We start from the raw sequence: 19,782 nt of genomic DNA, 5'->3' as shown, positions 1-19,782 counted from the left end.
TAAAACTCACATTCGCTGTGAACACTGTCGTTATCGCTATCCATGCTGTAAAATTAATGCTATTCTCCTGAGAAATGAGAAAATAAATGTTGACAAATCGCGACTATGTTTGTTGTTGTGAACGAGCGAGTCGCCAGAGGTCTGTAACTGGGGTCCGTACCGTAGGATACAGACCCGTTTGCCAGCCAATCAGAGCGCAGGATTTGATGGAAACCGGACCGTGAAAAAATAAATTATTATTGTCGCACAAATTTCTCTCAAATTGCTCCTGTCATTTTGCCGGTTTGTTTACATTCTAAACAGAAATGATTTTGTCGGACTTTTTGTATCAAGTTTTTATTTATTGTATTTGCAAAAAATAAAAGTAAGATGCTCTGTTTCTCAAAATCAAGTGAATGTCAATAGAATAAAACGGTTATTCCACTCAACCTGGTCGTACATGGATTACAGCTGATGAGGCACGTATCAGCTCATGTATGACTCGATTTCGTGGAACAACTGTTAAGTATGCATCATTTTTTAATTAATAAAAGGTTAGCATGGGCAAATTTACACAACATAAGCAAAATAAAACAATGAGACTGTGGCAACAGGGGCGTGGCCAAGTGGCAGTTTGTGAATGGAGGGTGGGGTCGGGGAAGGTAAGTGGCTAAGTCATTACACCTGGTGTCAATTAATGTGTGCGTGTTTGTTGCAGGGATGGAGCATAAAAAGAGGGGGAAAGCAGTGAACAGCTGACTCCCGACCAGAATACAAGTGTGTGAGAGGGAGGGAATAAATAAATAAATAAATAGCACATGAATAAAGCTGGTGGCACGGTGGTGTAGTGGTTAGCGCTGTTGCCTCACAGCAAGAAGGCCCGGGTTCGAGCCCCGTGGCCGGCGAGGGCCTTTCTATGTGGAGTTTGCATGTTCTCCCCGTGTCCGCGTGGGTTTCCTCCGGGTGCTCCGGTTTCCCCCACAGTCCAAAGACATGCAGGTTAGGTTAACTGGTGACTCTAAATTGAGCGTAGGTGTGAATGTGAGTGTGAATGGTTGTCTGTGTCTATGTGTCAGCCCTGTGATGACCTGGCGACTTGTCCAGGGTGTACCCCGCCTTTCGCCCGTAGTCAGCTGGGATAGGCTCCAGCTTGCCTGCGACCCTGTAGAACAGGATAAAGCGGCTAGAGATAATGAGATGAGATGAGGATGAAACAGTGTGTTATTCCTTATACGCACCATTCATAAAGATAACTACCTGAATTCTAATTCTTAACTGAGCACAGTAAAAAAAAAAAAAAAAACTTCCTCCTTTTAAATGAACTTTTACTGTAGTTTAATATTGTATAATCTATTGCTGTAAATAAACTATACTTATATCCACGTTCAGCTCTGCTCTCACCAGCCATTCGAAGCTTTAACGTGCACACTGGCCCCCATGCTGAGGAGCTGCTCCATCTGACTGATGAAGCCCCTCCCTGCAGCCACCATCAGAGGCGTGGCACTTGTTTCGCTGTGCCTGTAGTCCACTGAAACAATACACGTTAACATAGAAGTCATGTGAGCAGACTTAAATGTAGATTGTAAAGCTGATTATAGTGCACGTGTGAGTTTGTAAGCACTGTACCACTGATGCTCTCGTTGACAATCAGGTTAAAAAGCTGCACGAAGGCATCAGCGTCCTGCTGCAGAAAGATACTCGAGATGCAAGTGTCCATTTCCTTCAGCAGCCACGGCTCCAGCGAGGTCACATCTTTCTCACTCTGAAAGCACAGACGAAAGTGATTTCTTTTTACGGCACGGTGATTTACTGACTCATATCGTGCTCAATCCAAAAGAAACCGAGCTTGTTGAAGAAATTACCATCTGGCTGAAGACACTGTCCCCTCCACTGTCTAGCAGGTCAGTGTCCTGCAGGACGCCGGCAGATGTCCGGTTCTTCTGAGACTCTGGCGGGGATACACCTGCTTTCACCTCACACCACTCTGTAAGAGACGTCTGCTGCTTTGCTTCTGCGCGCACACAAATCAATGATGGTGTAGACAGCACAGCAATCAAGATCGTTCAAGACGTTTCCAAAATGTATTATTTATTATTGGCAGCTAACACGATTTACTGCGCTAGGTTGATCATATACAACATTGTACCTTTTACATTACTTGCACTAAAGCGGTAACTCACCTTTTTGCATCTCTGCCTTATATTTTGCCATCTCCTTGTTTGTGTAGCCAGTGGTCCGCAAAATGTCCTCCAGAAAAAGTGGCTTCACGTCATATGGCCGTCCTTTGACTTAAAGAAAGGCGTAACTTGTTGGCATAGAATCATACTCTGGCATTAGATTTTCATACGCCATATGGCCAAAAATTTGCGTACAGCTGATTGTCGTCACGCCCTTATGTGCTTTTTGAATGTCACATTACAGATTTAGTACCACCTTTGCCATTTACAGACATCCCAACCTGACAAAATTCATTTCAGGGAGGTCCCCCCCCCTTGGTTTTTTTTTTGGGACAAATACATTGCCGGGAAGTATGGGAGTACTCCCCCAGAAAATTTTGGATTTGGTTGATGTGATTTCCTGCATTCTGGTGGATTTCGGGGTGGCCTTTTTGGAGATGAACAATACCTGAATTCACTCAGATTCATAGTTGACACCCTGACTTGGGGACTTAGTTGCCCCCAACCCATAAACTATGATTACTACAATGTGCACATATTAAGCTCCTTACTGATTGAATCTGGACACCCCGCCCCCCCATAAATTAGAGGGAGAAGCACGCAGAAGATGGACGCCGGTTCATCTCCACTGCTTTGGCCAAACAGCACACGGAGAGGCAAGAGAAAACATGCCTCATGCGCCGTTGCTGCCACATTGCAAGCGCGTGCACACACACATGAACCACCAGAGGGCACGTGCGTATGCTTGGGTTTTTTGTTTTTCTTTTTTCTTAAACTGAAAATACGTGTTGTGAAATTGCCCGCATCCCAAACCGCACTCTACCCTACTCATTAACGTACCACGCTGCCACCACACCACAGGCTGCGTGGGCCTGCTATTGTGATGTACCCAAGTTTGCATCTGGTCGATAGGTTTGGGATGAACCTTGCTCTAGATTCTATGAGACCGTATGTAATTTGTGGGCGTCAGGGAGCCGCTATCAATATGCGGGAGACTCCCGGAACTTCTGGGAGACTTGGGATGTCTGCATTTATTAGAACCTCCACTCTTCTGGGAAGACTTTCTACTAGATTTTAGAGCATGGCTGTGAGGAACTGCCTATTCAGCCACACGAGCATTAATGAGGTTGAACTAGGAGGCCAGTTACTGTAAATGTTCCAGCTCATCCAACACAAATGTGTTCAGTGGGGGTTGAGGTCAGGGCTCTGTCCAGGACATTCAAGTTCTTCCAGCGCAACACTGGCAAACCATGGACCTTGCTTGGTGAAAAAGGACATTGTCATGGTGGAACAGGTTTGTGCTTTTTAGTATGAAACATCCTTTACAAATTTTGGCCATATAGTGTATGATTAAAAAGAGATAATCTATAATATTAATCCATAATCGCAATAATATACTGTATATCATCATAAATGAGAAAAGACTTGTTCAAATGTGTCTAAAAAAAAAACAGACATGGTGACAATTTTTTTTGGTGTCCATCGAGGTAGGGTCTGGGATCCTGTGGGCGCCAGAGAAAAAGTTGCAGGAGCTAAATGCTTTTATTCATATCCTGATGGGAGCAGTAGGTCAGATATGATACTCATGGGACAAAAGCAAGGCCATGATGATTAACACGGGAGTGTACTGGATGCAGTGTTGTCCAACAAGTTTACCACGCCTGGTGTAAATTCAGTAACTGCTTTATCCATGTAAGGGTTACATGAGATTAAAAACAATATTATGCCTGATTAGTATCACAATATATTAACTGTAACTGACAGATAGCATACAGTGGCATGCAAAAGTTTGGGCACCCTTACTGAAAATGTCTGTTACTGTGAATAGTTAAGTGAGCAGAAGATGAACTGATCACCAAAAGGCATAAAGGTAAAGACGACGCATTTCTTTTCAGCGTTTTCTGCAAGATTATGTGTATTATTTTTGTTTTGTACAATTGGAGAGTGAAAAAAGAAAAGGAACACCATGCGAAAGTTTGGGCACCCCAATACATTTGAGTTCTCAGGTAACTTTTGCCAAGCTTCCAGACCTTAATTAGCTTATTGAGCTGTGGCTTGTTCAAATTCTTCGTTAGGAAAGGTCAGATGATGCAGATTTCAAAGCTGAATAAATTCTCTGACTCCTCAAACTTGTCCCTAAAATCAACAGCCATGGGCTCCTCTAAGCAACTCGCTCGCATTCTGAATAATAAAATAATTGATGCTCACAAAGCAGGAGAAGGCTACAAGAATGTAGCAAAGTGTTTTCAGGTAGCTGTTTCCTCAGATTGTAATGTTATTAAGAAATGGCAGTTAACAGAAACAGTGGAGATCAAGGTGAGGTCTGGAAGATGAAGAAAACTTTCTGAAAGAACTGCTCGTTGGATTGCTAGAAAGGCAAATAAAAACCCCTGTTTGACTGCAAAAGACCTTCAGAAAGATTTAGCAGACCCTGGAGTGGTGGTGCGCTGTTCTACTATGCGGCGACACCTGAACAAATATGACCTTCATGGAAGAGTCATCAGAAGAAAACCATTCCTGCGTTCTAGCCACAAAATTCAGCGTCTGAAGTTTGCAAATGAACATCTAAATAAGTCTAATGCATTTTGGAAACAAGTCCTGTGGACTGATGAAATCAAAATAGAACTTTTTGGCCACAATGTGGAAAGGTATGTTTGGAGAAAAAAGGGTGCCAAATTCCAGGAAAAGAACACCTCTCCAACTCTGAAGCATGGGTGTGGATCGATCATGCTTTGGGGTTGTGTTGCAGCCAGTGGCACAGGGCACATTTCATTGGTCGAGGGAAGCATGGATTTGAATAAATACCAGCAAATTCTGGAAGCAAACATCACACCATCTGTAAAAAAGTTGAAGTTAAAAAGAGGACGGGTCCTACAATAAGACGATGATCCAAAACACACCTCAAAATCTACAATGGAATCCCTCAAGAGGCCCAAGCTGAAGGTTTTGCCCGGGCCCTCACAGTCCCCTGACCTAAACCTCATTGAAAATCTGTGGATAGATCTCAAAAGAGCAGTGCATGCAAGACAGCCCAGGAAACTTGTAGAACTGGAAGCCTTTTGCAAGGACGAATGTGTGAAAATCCCCCAGGTAAGAACTGAAAGATTATTAGCTGGCTACAAAAAGTGTTTACAAGCTGTGATACTTGCTAAAGGGGGTGGTACTAGGTACTAACCATGCAGGGTGCACAAACTTTTGCTTCAGGCCCTTTTCCTTTGTCGTTTTGAAAATGTAAAAGATGAAAATAAAAAATTGTTTTTGCTTTAAATATAAAGTCATCTTTAACTTTAACCCGGGTGCCCAAACTTTTGCATACCACTGTATATACACTGTGGCCAAATACTGGTCATACAGTTCTGTAATCAAACAACAAAAAGATTAAATTATGCATTTGGACGTTCATTTATCTCACTCACTGTAAATAATCGGGCAATGACCAAAGTATCTGATGAAAAGCTCCACATCTAGAGCAGCACTGGAGAGAATGAGCTTCAGAGAAGGCATCTTCTGCAGCATGTCCCGCATCTTGGTCAAGAGAAAATCTGTCAGGCCGTCCCGCTCATGGACCTCGTCCTAAGAAAAAGGAGGTAGATGGACACAAAAAAAACCCAGCATTTCCTTGAATGCCATGATATTAAAAAAAAAAAGTGTTAAAAAAGACAATTGTGTCAAAATTATATTTTGCACAATTATGACTTAAAGGAACAGTCCACCGTACTTCCATAATGAAATATGCTCTTATCTGAATTGAGACGAGCTGCTCCGTACCTGTCCGAGCTTTGCGCGACCTCCCAGTCAGTCAGACGCAGTCAGACGCGCTGTCACTCCTGTTAGCAATGTAGCTAGGCTCAGTATGACCAATGGTATTTTTTGGGGCTGTAGTTAGATGTGACCAAACTCTTCCGCGTTTTTCCTGTTTACATAGGTTTATATGACCAGTGAAATGAAACAAGTTCAGTTACACAAATTGAAACGTAGCGATTTTCTATGCTATGGAAAGTCCGCACTATAATGACAGGCGTACTAACACCTTCTGCGTGCTTCGGCAGTGCATTGATACGGAGCTCAGATATCAATGCGCTGCCGAAGTGCGCAGAAGGTGTTAGTACGCCTGTCATTATAGTGCGGACTTTCCATAGCATAGAAAATCGCTACGTTTCAATTTTTTTAACTGAACTTGTTTCATATCACTGGTCATATAAACCTATGTAAACAGGAAAAACGTGGAAGAGTTTGGTCACATCTAACTACAGCCCCAAAAAATACCATTGGCCATAATGAGCCTAGCTACATTGCTAACAGGAGTGACAGCGCGTCTGACTGCGTCTGACTGACTGGGAGGTCGCGCAAAGCTCGGAGAGGTACGGAGCAGCTCGTCTCAATTCAGATAAGAGCATATTTCATTATGGAAGTACGGTGGACTGTTCCTTTAAAATGCACTACCTTATGAGAGTAAGAATTATAAGTGCATTAAAATGTTGTTTTCATGATATTATTAACTCCTATTTGTTATTTGAATAAGTCACTCATTATAAAAAACGACACCCATTAAATAGGATCGAGTATACCTGAAAAGATGTTGCTACGATGGTGTAATCATGCAGGCAAACACCTTTTCAAGGTGTGTCTTAATAATACATATAAAAACTGCAGAACTGTCGTAATTACGGTTGTAGAAGCATCCCAGTAAATAAATCTAAAAACGTGTGCTTACCACAATGACATGCGTGACGGTGGAGAGGACTCCATCTCCAGCCATCAGTGTTCTGAGCAGCACGCCACTTGTACAAAACGTCAGTAAAGTCTTGGGAGAAACTCTGGACAAGGGAACAATATTCGACCATCGCTGAAACTGTGCAGTTTATACAGCATGTTAATGTCTTCCAACATGGCTGATGTCTCACATAAAATCAAGACATCATATAATAACCATCTTTTTAATCAGAGTTAGACGTGCATTAATATTATTAGTTAGTGAATGGGACAGTATTTCCTACTTTTTTCTCAATGAAATGGACGGATGTCGTGAATTACACGGACGACCTGATAGACGGATGGGTGGATGTTCTAAATAAAAAGGACAGATGGGCTGTCTTGAATTAGACAGATGAAAAGGGTGGGTAGATTGATAGACTAAATAAGAGGAATTATTTTATCCACATTCACTGGATATAAGTAATTGGGTGCTCGGATTGGCTACTCTACTACTAGGCTATCAGCTCATATACCATGAGTAGAGAAAAACAAAATGGCAGAGCGTGCTGCTGAACCAACCGAGGACGAAATAAAAACTCTACTTGAAAACAAAACCCCCCCAAAAAAAAAAAAAAAAGGAGGAATAAAAGTATTTGATTGTAAGGACATATATGTTATTTACCAGCTGGGAGGTCCGTATCGTGAAATACTGTGACCGAGGTCTTGAAAGTACTGAGCGAGGACCTCTGGGCCGAGGTCAGTATTCAAGGCCGAGGTCACGGTATTTCACCATACGGACCGACCTTAAGCTGGTAAATTATATATTTATTTTTTTCTTTACCAAATTCTAACAGAAAACGAGAGCACCCGAAAGGGAAAACCGAGCCGAGACGCCATTTTGAATCCTCATTCACGGCTGTAATGCAAATGGCTTCCTCCTCAGTATACAAGTGCACTTCCATGGCAGGAAAAAAAAAAAACGAACAACTAAAAAAAAAAAAACCTACATTTTGCCGCCTATGTAGTCCTCTATTTATACAAAATTGAGTCATTCATCTCTGCTTTTTGCGGATGATGTTGTCCTGTTGGCTTCTTCAAACCAGGACCTTCAGCATTCACTGGGGCGGTTTGCAGTCGAGTGTGAAGCGGCTGGGATGAGAATCAGCACCTCCAAGTCCGAGGCCATGGTTCTCGACCGGAAAAGGGTGGCTTGCCCTCTCCAGGTTGGTGGAGAAGTTCTGCCTCAAGTGGAGGAGTTTAAGTATCTCGGGATCTTGTTCACGAGTGAGGGAAGGATAGAGCGTGAGATCGACAGGCGGATCGGTGCAGCCTCCGCAGTGATGCGGTCGCTTTACCGGTCTGTCGTGGTGAAGAAGGAGCTGAGCCAAAAGGCGAAGCTCTCAATTTACCGGTCGATCTACGTTCCGACTCTCACCTATGGTCATGAGCTTTGGGTAATGACCGAAAGGACAAGATCGCGGATACAAGCGGCCGAAATGAGTTTCCTTCGCAGGGTGGCTGGGCGCTCCCTTAGAGATAGGGTGAGAAGCACAGTCACTCGGGAGGAGCTCGGAGTAAAGCCGCTGCTGCTCCACATCGAGAGGAATCAGCTGAGGTGGCTCGGGCATCTTTTTCGGATGCCTCCTGGACGCCTCCCTGGGGAGGTGTTCCAGGCATGTCCCCCCGGGAGGAGGCCCCGGGGAAGACCCAGGACACGCTGGAGGGACTATGTCTCTCGGCTGGCCTGGGAACGCCTCGGTGTTCTTCCCGAGGAGCTGGCCGAGGTGTCTGGGGAAAGGGAAGTTTGGGCTTCCCTGCTTAGACTGCTGCCTCCGCGACCCGGTCCCGGATAAGCGGAAGACGACGAGACGAGACGAGTCATTCAGGATTCAGCCATGTTTTTGCTCGGCGTTAGCAACAGTTACAGGTTTTTAGCTTTCTCCTGAAATGTTTTCTTTTATTTCTTCTTCCTCAGGGGAGTAAAACTCGCTTTCGCTGTGAACACTGTTGTTATCGCTATCCATGCTGTAAAATTAATGCTATTCTCCTGAGAAATGCTGACAAAAATTTATAAGATTTTTGATACTTATAAATAAATCTTTAAAAAAAAAAAAAGATAAATGTTGACAAAAAACTACTACAATGTTTGTTGTTGCTGTGAACAAGCGAGTCGCCAGAGGTCCATAACCGGGATCCGTATCATAGGATATGGACCCGCTCACCAGCCAATCAGAGCGCAGGATTTGATGGAAACCGGACCACGAAAAAAATAACTATTTTTATTTCAAGAATTATTATTATTAGAGCATTTTTTCCCATAAATTGCTCCTGTTATTTCACCAGTTTGTTTACATTCTTCGTCTTTAAGCATTAACATTTGCTGAATTTTTTTAGACTGGTTCAAAAGCTCAAAGAAGTTTGAAAATTACAGAACTGAAATGTCCAAGGAAGAATTAAATACATGTCTAAAGCTATTCTATACCTCGGCATGACAGAAAGATGGCACTTAGTACAAAAAACAAACAAACAAAAAAAACCCACCATACTGAAGTCAACTCATGCAGCCATTGATAGGTTTTTAAGAAGTCTGCCTAAGCGGAAATTATTTTGTCGGACGTTTTGTATAAAAAGTGTTTATTTATTGAATTTGCAAAAAATTTAAAAAAGGCTCCATTTTTCAAAATCCAGTGAATGTGGATTGAATAAAACAGTTATTCCACTCAAGCTCGTCGGACATGGATTATAACCAACTCTGTGCTACGCGACTCGTCAGCTATCAGCTCATATACGACTCGATTTCGTGGAATAACTGTAAATATCTGGGTGGATATACTGAATAAGATGGACAGATGGTCAAAATGAAATTAAATGGATGGATAAATATTTTAAGTAATAGGAAAATCTGAGTGGATGAAAAGACATCTGGATGGACAGACTTTGGGAAATGAATTGATGTACAAATGGATAAATGAATGATTTTAAATAAGCGGAAAGGGTAGGTAGGTGGATTGATTGACGAAAGGAGACATGGATGGATGGACAGATGATTTAAATAATGGAATAAATTAAAGGAAATTGGGAGTGGATGAATGAATGGATGGATTAGACGAGAAATGTCTGGATGGATAAAATGAGGTTTTAAATAAGATGATGGATGGATGGATGGATGGATGGATGGATGGATGGATGGATGGATGGATGGACGTCCTGAATAAGATGAAATGGATGGATGCTCTAAATAAGACAGGAGAAAGATGGATGAATGAATTCTGAATGAGATGGGTGGATGGATAAATGAATCAGTGGAGGAAAGTGAGGATGGATGACTGGATGGATGGACGGTCCTAAATGAGCTATATGGATGAAGATGGATAGATTATTTCTCCCACAGTTACAGTGTAACTGTAAATACATTGAGAAGTGTTATCATCATCATGCTACCTGCTCTCCAGACGGATCTGGTAGCCGATGGTCTGGCCGACGTTCTCTCCTCTCTCCGCCGCCACTCTCTCAGCCACAGCGATGGCTGCCAGCCTCCTGGGCTGCGTACAGAAGATCCGACAGGGAGTTCCCTTCTGACTGCAGTCATCCAGCAGGAATTGAGGAATCTAGATAAAGAAAAGCACTCCTTTAAAACCATCTATACAACAATGACTGAATGTGAATTAATAATTATACCTCATCTAGTATTCGCACAGCTGTACACGTACGCCTCACCTGCGTGGTTTTTCCTGAACCCGTTTCACCCACGATCAGCACCACCTGGTTCTCCTTGATGGTCGTCACAATCTCCTCCTGCCGCTCGTAGACAGGCAACGCTCTCCGAAAACACTCCAACTCAGACGGACCTCTCCTCTGAGGGACCTGAGGGATGCCGTTATTCAGCCGCCCACTCATCCTGTTCTTGTCTCGCCCATTACCTGGGAAATTTTTTAAAATGTATTTATTTTTACATTTTATTTAATTATTTCAGTCTCATTTCTTGCTATTATTTCCTTAATAAGCATATTGCCAAAAAAAAAAAAAAAGTGCTGGATCACTCCTGGAGTCAACAAGACAGGACTTTTCACAAAAACATATTAGAAAAGAAAGTTAGGACACTCTGTAAAGGAGATTGAGGAGTTAGCATGTTCTATTTATCTCTAATTATCTCTTCCCATGTGAAATTAATAAACTCTAGTAATTAAGCTAAAACAAAACAACTCAACAACTGTTATTCTGTAACAGCTATTAATAAGATTAATAAAATAAATAATACAATGATGCTGAATAAATGATCACCAGCAACTTCTGGAGAAACAGCGAGCCCTCTCTCAGTGTGCTGGAGCAGATCAGTGCGCTCTTTACTCGTAATGGGGAATCTCTGCAGCAGGTTTTGGACCACATGTTTGGAGTTGTGGGTAAGACTAAAGGTCATAATGGACTGTGCGGACTCTGGACGGTCCTTCTTCCATATCGTGAGGAAGCGGTGTATTCCTTTACTGTAATGACACAAGTAATAACATCAACGAGTACATTCTGTTTAGTTTTATAAAGACAGGCGCTTCAGGTAGATACACTTACCCTCTGCTTTTTGAAACATAACCCAGAGATTGTGCAAGGCGATGTATGAACGCTCTCTCTGTGCTGGTCAGTGAAGAAGGAAACTCCATATCTGTGTGTATATACAGTATATAAGACAGAAAGTTACCATACAACCGTGTACGGAATGTACTCGGGTGAACCTGTAGTCGATCGTGAATGCTTTTTCAAGGGCTGGAGTTTCTCAAATGAGTAAATATTTTACTGACATTTCACCAAAATATGTGTCAAACATGAAAAATCACTGACTGCACCATTAAACGTGCCAATATTGCTAATGGGAAACACACAAGAAAAAAGCCAAAATAAGGGGTGAATCTTTGCTACAGTAAAAAAAAAATTCCAATAAGCACAAGCTCAATTGTCGATTCATCAGAAATCTAAAACTCCTACAAACTCATACATTCCAGATAAAGTCAAACTACAGAAGGAGTGATATGCAAAACTGCAGGTTCCGGATTGTGTTTTCTGTTCCATTCAGGCCAAACACACCTCTCTGGTCGCTGTACTGGAACCTCTCCAGTGCAATGTTCACTGCAATCTTAACTTCTTCATCAACCCTGATGTCTTTCAGCCCTTTGGCTTTTTGTGAACGTGACAGTTTGGAAGGATTCATGTTCGCTTTCTGAGAGGCGGCGTTCGACCGAGACATGACACCTAAAGAGAAAAGCATTAAAAAGGATTTAAAGTGGTTCTAAAGACACAGTAGACAAACAGACAGACAGATATAGAGTTAGACAGACAAATAGACAGTCAGATAGATACAGACAATCACACAGATAAACGGATTGATAGCTAGACAGAAATGCAGACAGGTAGAAAGGGAATGGATATATAAATAGATAGACAGACAGACAAACAAGTAAATAAATAGACAGGAAGAAAAGGGACAGATAAGATAGATAGATATGCAACAGACAGACAAAAGGACTGGTTGGTTGGTTGGTAGGTAGGTGGGTTGGTAGGTAGGTAGGTGGGTGGGTGGGTGGGTGGGTAGGTATGCACATAGACAATCAAACAGATGAACAATTGATAGATAGCTCAATAGCCAGCCAGACAGAAAGGGGCTAGATATATACAGTAAATAAATAGACAGACAGACAGACTGTTAGAGAGGGGATTAGACCCAATAGATAGATAGATAGACAAACAGCCAGGTAGGTAATAGACAGCCAGGTAGCTAAATAGACAGCCAGCCAGCTACGAAGACAGACAGACAGCTAAGCAGACAGACAGATATAAATAGATAGACAAACAGCCAGGTAGATAAATAGACAGACAGACCGACAGCTAAATGGACAGATGGCTAGACAAACAGCCAGGTAGATAAATAGACAGACAGACAGCTAAGCAGACAGTAAGACATAAATAGATAGAGAGATAAACAGCCAGGAAGCTAAATAGACAGACAGATGGATGGACAGACAGACGGCCATAAATAGATAGATAAGCAGACAGACAGCCATAAATAGATAGACAGACAGCTAAATAGACAGACAGACAGAAGGATAGACATAAATAGATAGATAGACAAACAGCCAGGTAGATAAATAGACAGACAGACAGACAGACAGTTAGCTAAACAGACAGATGTAAATGGATAGACGGACAGACAGTTAGCTAAACAGACAGATGTAAACGGATAGACAGACAGACAAACAGCCAGGTAGATAAAGAGAGACAGACAGGCAGAGAGGGGGTTAGAGGTACAAAGAGACAGACAGGCGGAGAGGGGGCTAGAGGTATAAAGAGACAGACAGGCGGAGAGGGGGTTAGAGGTATAAAGAGACAGACAGGCGGAGAGGGGGTTAGAGGTATAAAGAGACAGACAGGCGGAGAGGGGGTTAGAGGTATAAAGAGACAGACAGGCGGAGAGGGGGTTAGAGGTATAAAGAGACAGACAGGCAGAGAGGGGGTTAGAGGTACAAAGAGACAGACAGGCAGAGAGGGGGTTAGAGGTATAAAGAGACAGACAGGCAGAGAGGGGGTTAGAGGTATAAAGAGACAGACAGGCAGAGAGGGGGTTAGAGGTACAAAGAGACAGACAGGCAGAGAGGGGGTTAGAGGTATAAAGAGACAGACAGGCAGAGAGGGGGTTAGAGGTATAAAGAGACAGACAGGCAGAGAGGGGGTTAGAGGTATGAAGAGACAGACAGGCAGAGAGGGGGTTAGAGGTATAAAGAGACAGACAGGCAGAGAGGGGGTTAGAGGTATAAAGAGACAGACAGGCAGAGAGGGGGTTAGAGGTATAAAGAGACAGACAGGCGGAGAGCAGGGCTCGAAATTAACTTTTTTTCTTTGTGTCCCCCAGTGGTCCCGAATTCTGTGTTGTATTGTCCCGAATGGAAGCAATAGTGTCCCCATTTTTTTCCTCTCTGAAATAACCAGTGGTTAATATTATCATATGAAGTTACTATTATATTTGTAACTATGCGATTTTGAACCCTTTATATCATTTTTACAATAAGTCACAAGACACAAGCGACACATGTCCTATACATCATCTACTTCAAAATTACAGTTATTGCATTTTCAGTTTATTAAACTTTGGCGATCTCACTGTATGAATAGATACCCGTTTATTTAAAGGGGCCAACTAGCTCATTCAGAAAATGTTTCAACTCACTACATCTGCAGTACACTTTAGTTGAAAATAAGACCCCTTTTATGTTAATTTCATCTACTTATACCTTGAATATCTGTTGCCATTTATAAGGCCAACTTATAATTTTCACCATTACCGTTATCCATTTTTATGAACTTTCCGTTATCCATTTTATGAACTTTCGCTGCCGAAACGTGGGTGCAAATGTTAGCAGCATCAGCATAGTGGCAGGTCCGAGCCTAGCTGTGCTGCTGACTGACTAAACTTTCCGAACTAGAAAGACACCAAGAAAACTCACTTATTCTGTTGAACGGTATCTTCCGTCAATATCATCCACATCATTCCTGTTGTATTTTATAACGTGTCTAACAGTGTTCATTAAGTTCATTCAGTTGCTAGCGTTGCCTGCAGACCAGGCGATGACGCTTTGGATCCTGAAGGTCCCGGAGACGTTATGTCTGGGCTTTCAGTTTCTTCCCCGCGGTCGGTCCGCTTCAACCACTTAAGCATTTTTGTTCTGGCAAGAGTCGGCGCAGCGTGTACGGTAGCAATTCCAATGCGGACTCCGGCCGAAGATTCTAGAACAGAATGCGCTGCTCTGTAGCCTACGGATGCAGGTGCATCGAAAGTGTAGCTACTATGTATTTTTCGCTGTTAACGTTTTAAAATTAAAATTGACAAATTAGGTGAATGTCTACGTATGCGTTACGGCTTTGTAAATAATATTAATGTAGAACTTTTTTTCTAGATCTATTTTTTTCCATTGTCCCGGGATTGTCCCAGATATGATAATTTTGTGTCCCGATGACATTTTTTATGGTCCCCGGGACATCGGGACACCGTTAGTTTCGAGCCCTGGCGGAGAGGGGGTTAGAGGTATAAAGAGACAGACAGGCAGAGAGGGGGTTAGAGGTATAAAGAGACAGACAGGCAGAGAGGGGGTTAGAGGTATAAAGAGACAGACAGGCAGAGAGGGGGTTAGAGGTACAAAGAGACAGACAGGCAGAGAGGGGGTTAGAGGTATAAAGAGACAGACAGGCAGAGAGGGGGTTAGAGGTATAAAGAGACAGACAGGCAGAGAGGGGGTTAGAGGTATGAAGAGACAGACAGGCAGAGAGGGGGTTAGAGGTATAAAGAGACAGACAGGCAGAGAGGGGGTTAGAGGTATAAAGAGACAGACAGGCAGAGAGGGGGTTAGAGGTATAAAGAGACAGACAGGCAGAGAGGGGGTTAGAGGTATAAAGAGAGACAGGCAGAGAGGGGTTAGAGGTATAAAGAGACAGACAGGCAGAGAGGGGGTTAGAGGTATAAAGAGACAGACAGGTAGAGAGGGGGTTAGAGGTATAAAGAGACAGACAGGCAGAGAGGGGGTTAGAGGTATAAAGAGACAGACAGGCAGAAAGGGGGTTAGAGGTATAAAGAGACAGACAGGCAGAGAGGGGGTTAGAGGTATAAAGAGACAGACAGGTAGAGAGGGGGTTAGAGGTATAAAGAGACAGACGGGCAGAGAGGGGGTTAGAGGTATAAAGAGACAGACGGGCAGAGAGGGGGTTAGAGGTATAAAGAGACAGACGGGCAGAGAGGGGGTTAGAGGTATAAAGAGACAGACGGGCAGAGAGGGGGTTAGAGGTATAAAGAGACAGACGGGCAGAGAGGGGGTTAGAGGTATAAAGAGACAGACGGGCAGAGAGGGGGTTAGAGGTATAAAGAGACAGACGGGCAGAGAGGGGGTTAGAGGTATAAAGAGACAGACGGGCAGAGAGGGGGTTAGAGGTATAAAGAGACAGACGGGCAGAGAGGGGGTTAGAGGTATAAAGAGACAGACGGGCAGAGAGGGGGTTAGAGGTATAAAGAGACAGACGGGCAGAGAGGGGGTTAGAGGTATAAAGAGACAGACGGGCAGAGAGGGGGTTAGAGGTATAAAGAGACAGACGGGCAGAGAGGGGGTTAGAGGTATAAAGAGACAGACGGGCAGAGAGGGGGTTAGAGGTATAAAGAGACAGACGGGCAGAGAGGGGGTTAGAGGTATAAAGAGACAGACGGGCAGAGAGGGGGTTAGAGGTATAAAGAGACAGACGGGCAGAGAGGGGGTTAGAGGTATAAAGAGACAGACGGGCAGAGAGGGGGTTAGAGGTATAAAGAGACAGACGGGCAGAGAGGGGGTTAGAGGTATAAAGAGACAGACGGGCAGAGAGGGGGTTAGAGGTATAAAGAGACAGACGGGCAGAGAGGGGGTTAGAGGTATAAAGAGACAGACAGGCGGAGAGGGGGTTAGAGGTATGAAGAGACAGACAGGCGGAGAGGGGGTTAGAGGTATGAAGAGACAGACAGGCGGAGAGGGGGTTAGAGGTATAAAGAGACAGACAGGCGGAGAGGGGGTTAGAGGTATAAAGAGACAGACAGGCAGAGAGGGGGTTAGAGGTATAAAGAGACAGACAGGCAGAGAGGGGGTTAGAGGTATAAAGAGACAGACAGGCAGAGAGGGGGTTAGAGGTATAAAGAGACAGACAGGCAGAAAGGGGGTTAGAGGTATAAAGAGACAGACAGGCAGAAAGGGGGTTAGAGGTATAAAGAGACAGACAGGCAGAGAGGGGGTTAGAGGTATAAAGAGACAGACAGGCAGAGAGGGGGTTAGAGGTATAAAGAGACAGACAGGCAGAGAGGGGGTTAGAGGTATAAAGAGACAGACAGGTAGAGAGGGGGTTAGAGGTATAAAGAGACAGACAGGCAGAGAGGGGGTTAGAGGTATAAAGAGACAGACAGGTAGAGAGGGGGTTAGAGGTATAAAGAGACAGACAGGCAGAGAGGGGGTTAGAGGTATAAAGAGACAGACAGGCAGAGAGGGGGTTAGAGGTATAAAGAGACAGACAGGCAGAGAGGGGGTTAGAGGTATAAAGAGACAGACAGGCGGAGAGGGGGTTAGAGGTATAAAGAGACAGACAGGCAGAGAGGGGGTTAGAGGTATAAAGAGACAGACAGGCAGAGAGGGGGTTAGAGTTATAAAGAGACAGACAGGCGGAGAGGGGGTTAGAGGTATAAAGAGACAGACAGGCAGAGAGGGGGTTAGAGGTATAAAGAGACAGACAGGTAGAGAGGGGGTTAGAGGTACAAAGAGACAGACAGGCAGAGAGGGGGTTAGAGGTACAAAGAGACAGACAGGCGGAGAGGGGGTTAGAGGTATAAAGAGACAGACAGGCAGAGAGGGGGTTAGAGGTATAAAGAGACAGACAGGTAGAGAGGGGGTTAGAGGTATAAAGAGACAGACAGGTAGAGAGGGGGTTAGAGGTATAAAGAGACAGACAGGTAGAGAGGGGGTTAGAGGTATAAAGAGACAGACAGGTAGAGAGGGGGTTAGAGGTATAAAGAGACAGACAGGTAGAGAGGGGGTTAGAGGTATAAAGAGACAGACAGGTAGAGAGGGGGTTAGAGGTATAAAGAGACAGACAGGTAGAGATTATATTCTTGTGTAAAAAGACATTCAGTTCATGTGTTCACTTTCGAGGACATTAACCCAGATTAGCTCATCAGTTTCACAGGTCTCTGACTTTCAGTAACCAAGAAACGAAAGTGCAGCTTTGACTTTTCCCCGTTAAACAAGCAAACAAACAAGCAAGCAAACAAACATTAACTCTTTATTCACAGATCCCTCAACTTAATGCTAAACTTAACTTTAACGGTCTGAAAAATACCTCAACATTACAGTATATTCACTTGGAATGCAACTTTAGTTAGCTGATGCTAGCCAGCTACATTATCTAACCATAACATAATTAATTATTTTTGTATTTAATGAAGATAATATTTTGCGCTTACTGTTTTGAAAAAAAAATCCGTCAGCTAATTTTACTGAGTAATTTAGCAAAAATGATTTTGAAAACTCAGAGCTAGCAAGAATTACCTTTGAGGCTTGTACAGATAACACAAAAGAGACATTCATAACATGTTAGTAACACTCCTGGTATTGTGTATTGTTTTAAAAAAAAAAGCAACTTAAACAGTTTGTATAATATTAGAGCTGAATGAATGATTTACTTACTTTCTGTTGTGTGATGCACTTAGACACTAGCATACATCACTGAACCGGCTAGCATGAATGAAACTTAGCGGTTAAATTCCAAACGGCTTCGCGTTAAATACGATGTGCACTAGTTAGGGTGATAAAAGCGGTCTTTCATGCCCTATGTAGTGCGCCTGTAAAGAACGTAAGAAGCTATTTGTGATTCTGTATTGTTGTTGTTTAATGCTCACCGCCTCGCAGCTAAACCAACTGCTGGTGTCAAGTGACATGAGAAGAATCATGAAATTATTATTATTATTATTATTATTATTATTATTATTATTATTATTATCGATTGTCAATTACACATAATTAATCCATTCATTTTTTAATTAGTAAAAACTTTGATATTGCAATTCACACAGGAAATACAAAAGGAAAAAATTCTGGATTAGATTTTATTGGTTAAAATTAATACACACGTACAACAGGATGTCTCATCTCCATACTTCACCAGAGAGTTACAAAAAAACCTTTAATTAGTTAATTAAAATGTAAAAACAATTCAATTAAGATAAGAAAAAAGTCTGAGTCCAAATGTTTGCACTGTCTTGAGACAAAATGAAGACCAATAATTTATATTATTTTATATTAACACGACATTTAATATGTTGGTTTTTCATGCAAGTTTCTTTGTTATCTATGTGACAAGTACAAATTATTCCAAAGATAAAAATAAAAATTATATCAGTACAACAGTGGGGGCGGCACGGTGGTGTAGTGGTTAGCGCTGTCGCCTCACAGCAAGAAGGTCCTGGGTTCGAGCCCCGTGGCCGGCGAGGGCCTTTCTGTGTGGAGTTTGCATGTTCTCCCCGTGTCCGCGTGGGTTTCCTCCGGGTGCTCCGGTTTCCCCCACAGTCCAAAGACATGCAGGTTAGGTTAACTGGTGACTCTAAATTGACCGTAGGTGTGAATGTGAGTGTGAATGGTTGTCTGTGTCTATGTGTCAGCCCTGTGATGACCTGGCGACTTGTCCAGGGTGTACCCCGCCTTTCGCCCGTAGTCAGCTGGGATAGGCTCCAGCTTGCCTGCGACCCTGTAGAAGGATAAAGCGGCTAGAGATAATGAGATGAGATGAGTACAACAGTATGCATTTCTCTTTGTAAGTGTGATTTAAAGATTCAAATTATTCATCTTACACTTCCTGGAATCCTTTCAGTTTCTGTAAACACACTATAAGGCCAAAAGCAAGCAGACACCTGATCATCACACACACATATATGTGCATGTTGAATGTCTGGAAAAGTTTATTTTTAGATTTTAGTGGTTAGCACTGTCGCCTCACAGCAGGAAGGTCTGGGTTCGAGCCAAGTGGCTGGCGAGGGCCTTTCTGTGTGGAGTTTGCATGTTCTCCCCATGTCTGTGTGGGTTTCCTCTGGGTGCTCCAGTTTCCCCTACAGTCCAAAGACATGCAGGTTAGGTTAATTGGTGGCTCTAAATTGACCGTAGGTGTGAATGCGAGTGTGAATGGTTGTCTGTGTCTATGTGTCAGCCCTGCGTTGACCTGGCGACTTGTCCAGGGTGTACCCCGCCTTTCGCCCGTAGTCAGCTGGGATAGGCTCCAGCTTGCCTGCGACCCTGTAGGACAGGATAAGTGGCTACAGATAATGGATGGATGGAGTGTGGCTGTTGTCAGCCCTGTGATGACCTGGCGACTTGTCCAGGGTGTACCCCGCCTTTCGCCCGTA

At 43.3% G+C, this 19,782-nt stretch overlaps 1 protein-coding gene across 2 annotated transcripts in view; it reads right to left on the bottom strand.

The window, feature by feature from the left end:
• Window positions 1-18,150, bottom strand: part of ythdc2 (YTH domain containing 2) — a 43,748-nt gene extending 25,598 nt beyond the window's left edge. For both annotated transcript variants that reach the window (XM_060913270.1, XM_060913271.1), the window contains exons 1-12: window positions 18,074-18,150; window positions 11,925-12,089; window positions 11,415-11,505; window positions 11,133-11,332; window positions 10,569-10,771; window positions 10,293-10,459; window positions 6,871-6,973; window positions 5,573-5,729; window positions 2,160-2,267; window positions 1,842-1,990; window positions 1,606-1,741; window positions 1,381-1,507 (exon numbers count right to left, since the gene is read on the bottom strand). In XM_060913270.1, coding sequence (XP_060769253.1) covers window positions 1,381-1,507; window positions 1,606-1,741; window positions 1,842-1,990; window positions 2,160-2,267; window positions 5,573-5,729; window positions 6,871-6,973; window positions 10,293-10,459; window positions 10,569-10,771; window positions 11,133-11,332; window positions 11,415-11,505; window positions 11,925-12,084 — 1,601 coding nt within the window. In that variant the 5' untranslated portion in view covers window positions 12,085-12,089; window positions 18,074-18,150. The remainder of the gene's footprint in view (window positions 1-1,380; window positions 1,508-1,605; window positions 1,742-1,841; window positions 1,991-2,159; window positions 2,268-5,572; window positions 5,730-6,870; window positions 6,974-10,292; window positions 10,460-10,568; window positions 10,772-11,132; window positions 11,333-11,414; window positions 11,506-11,924; window positions 12,090-18,073) is intronic.
• Window positions 18,151-19,782: the final 1,632 nt, after the last annotated feature.

The sequence above is a fragment of the Neoarius graeffei genome, chromosome 28 (genome assembly GCF_027579695.1).
Source record: "Neoarius graeffei isolate fNeoGra1 chromosome 28, fNeoGra1.pri, whole genome shotgun sequence".
NCBI classification, from domain to species: domain Eukaryota; kingdom Metazoa; phylum Chordata; class Actinopteri; order Siluriformes; family Ariidae; genus Neoarius; species Neoarius graeffei.
This window is presented reverse-complemented; position numbering and strand designations above follow the sequence as displayed.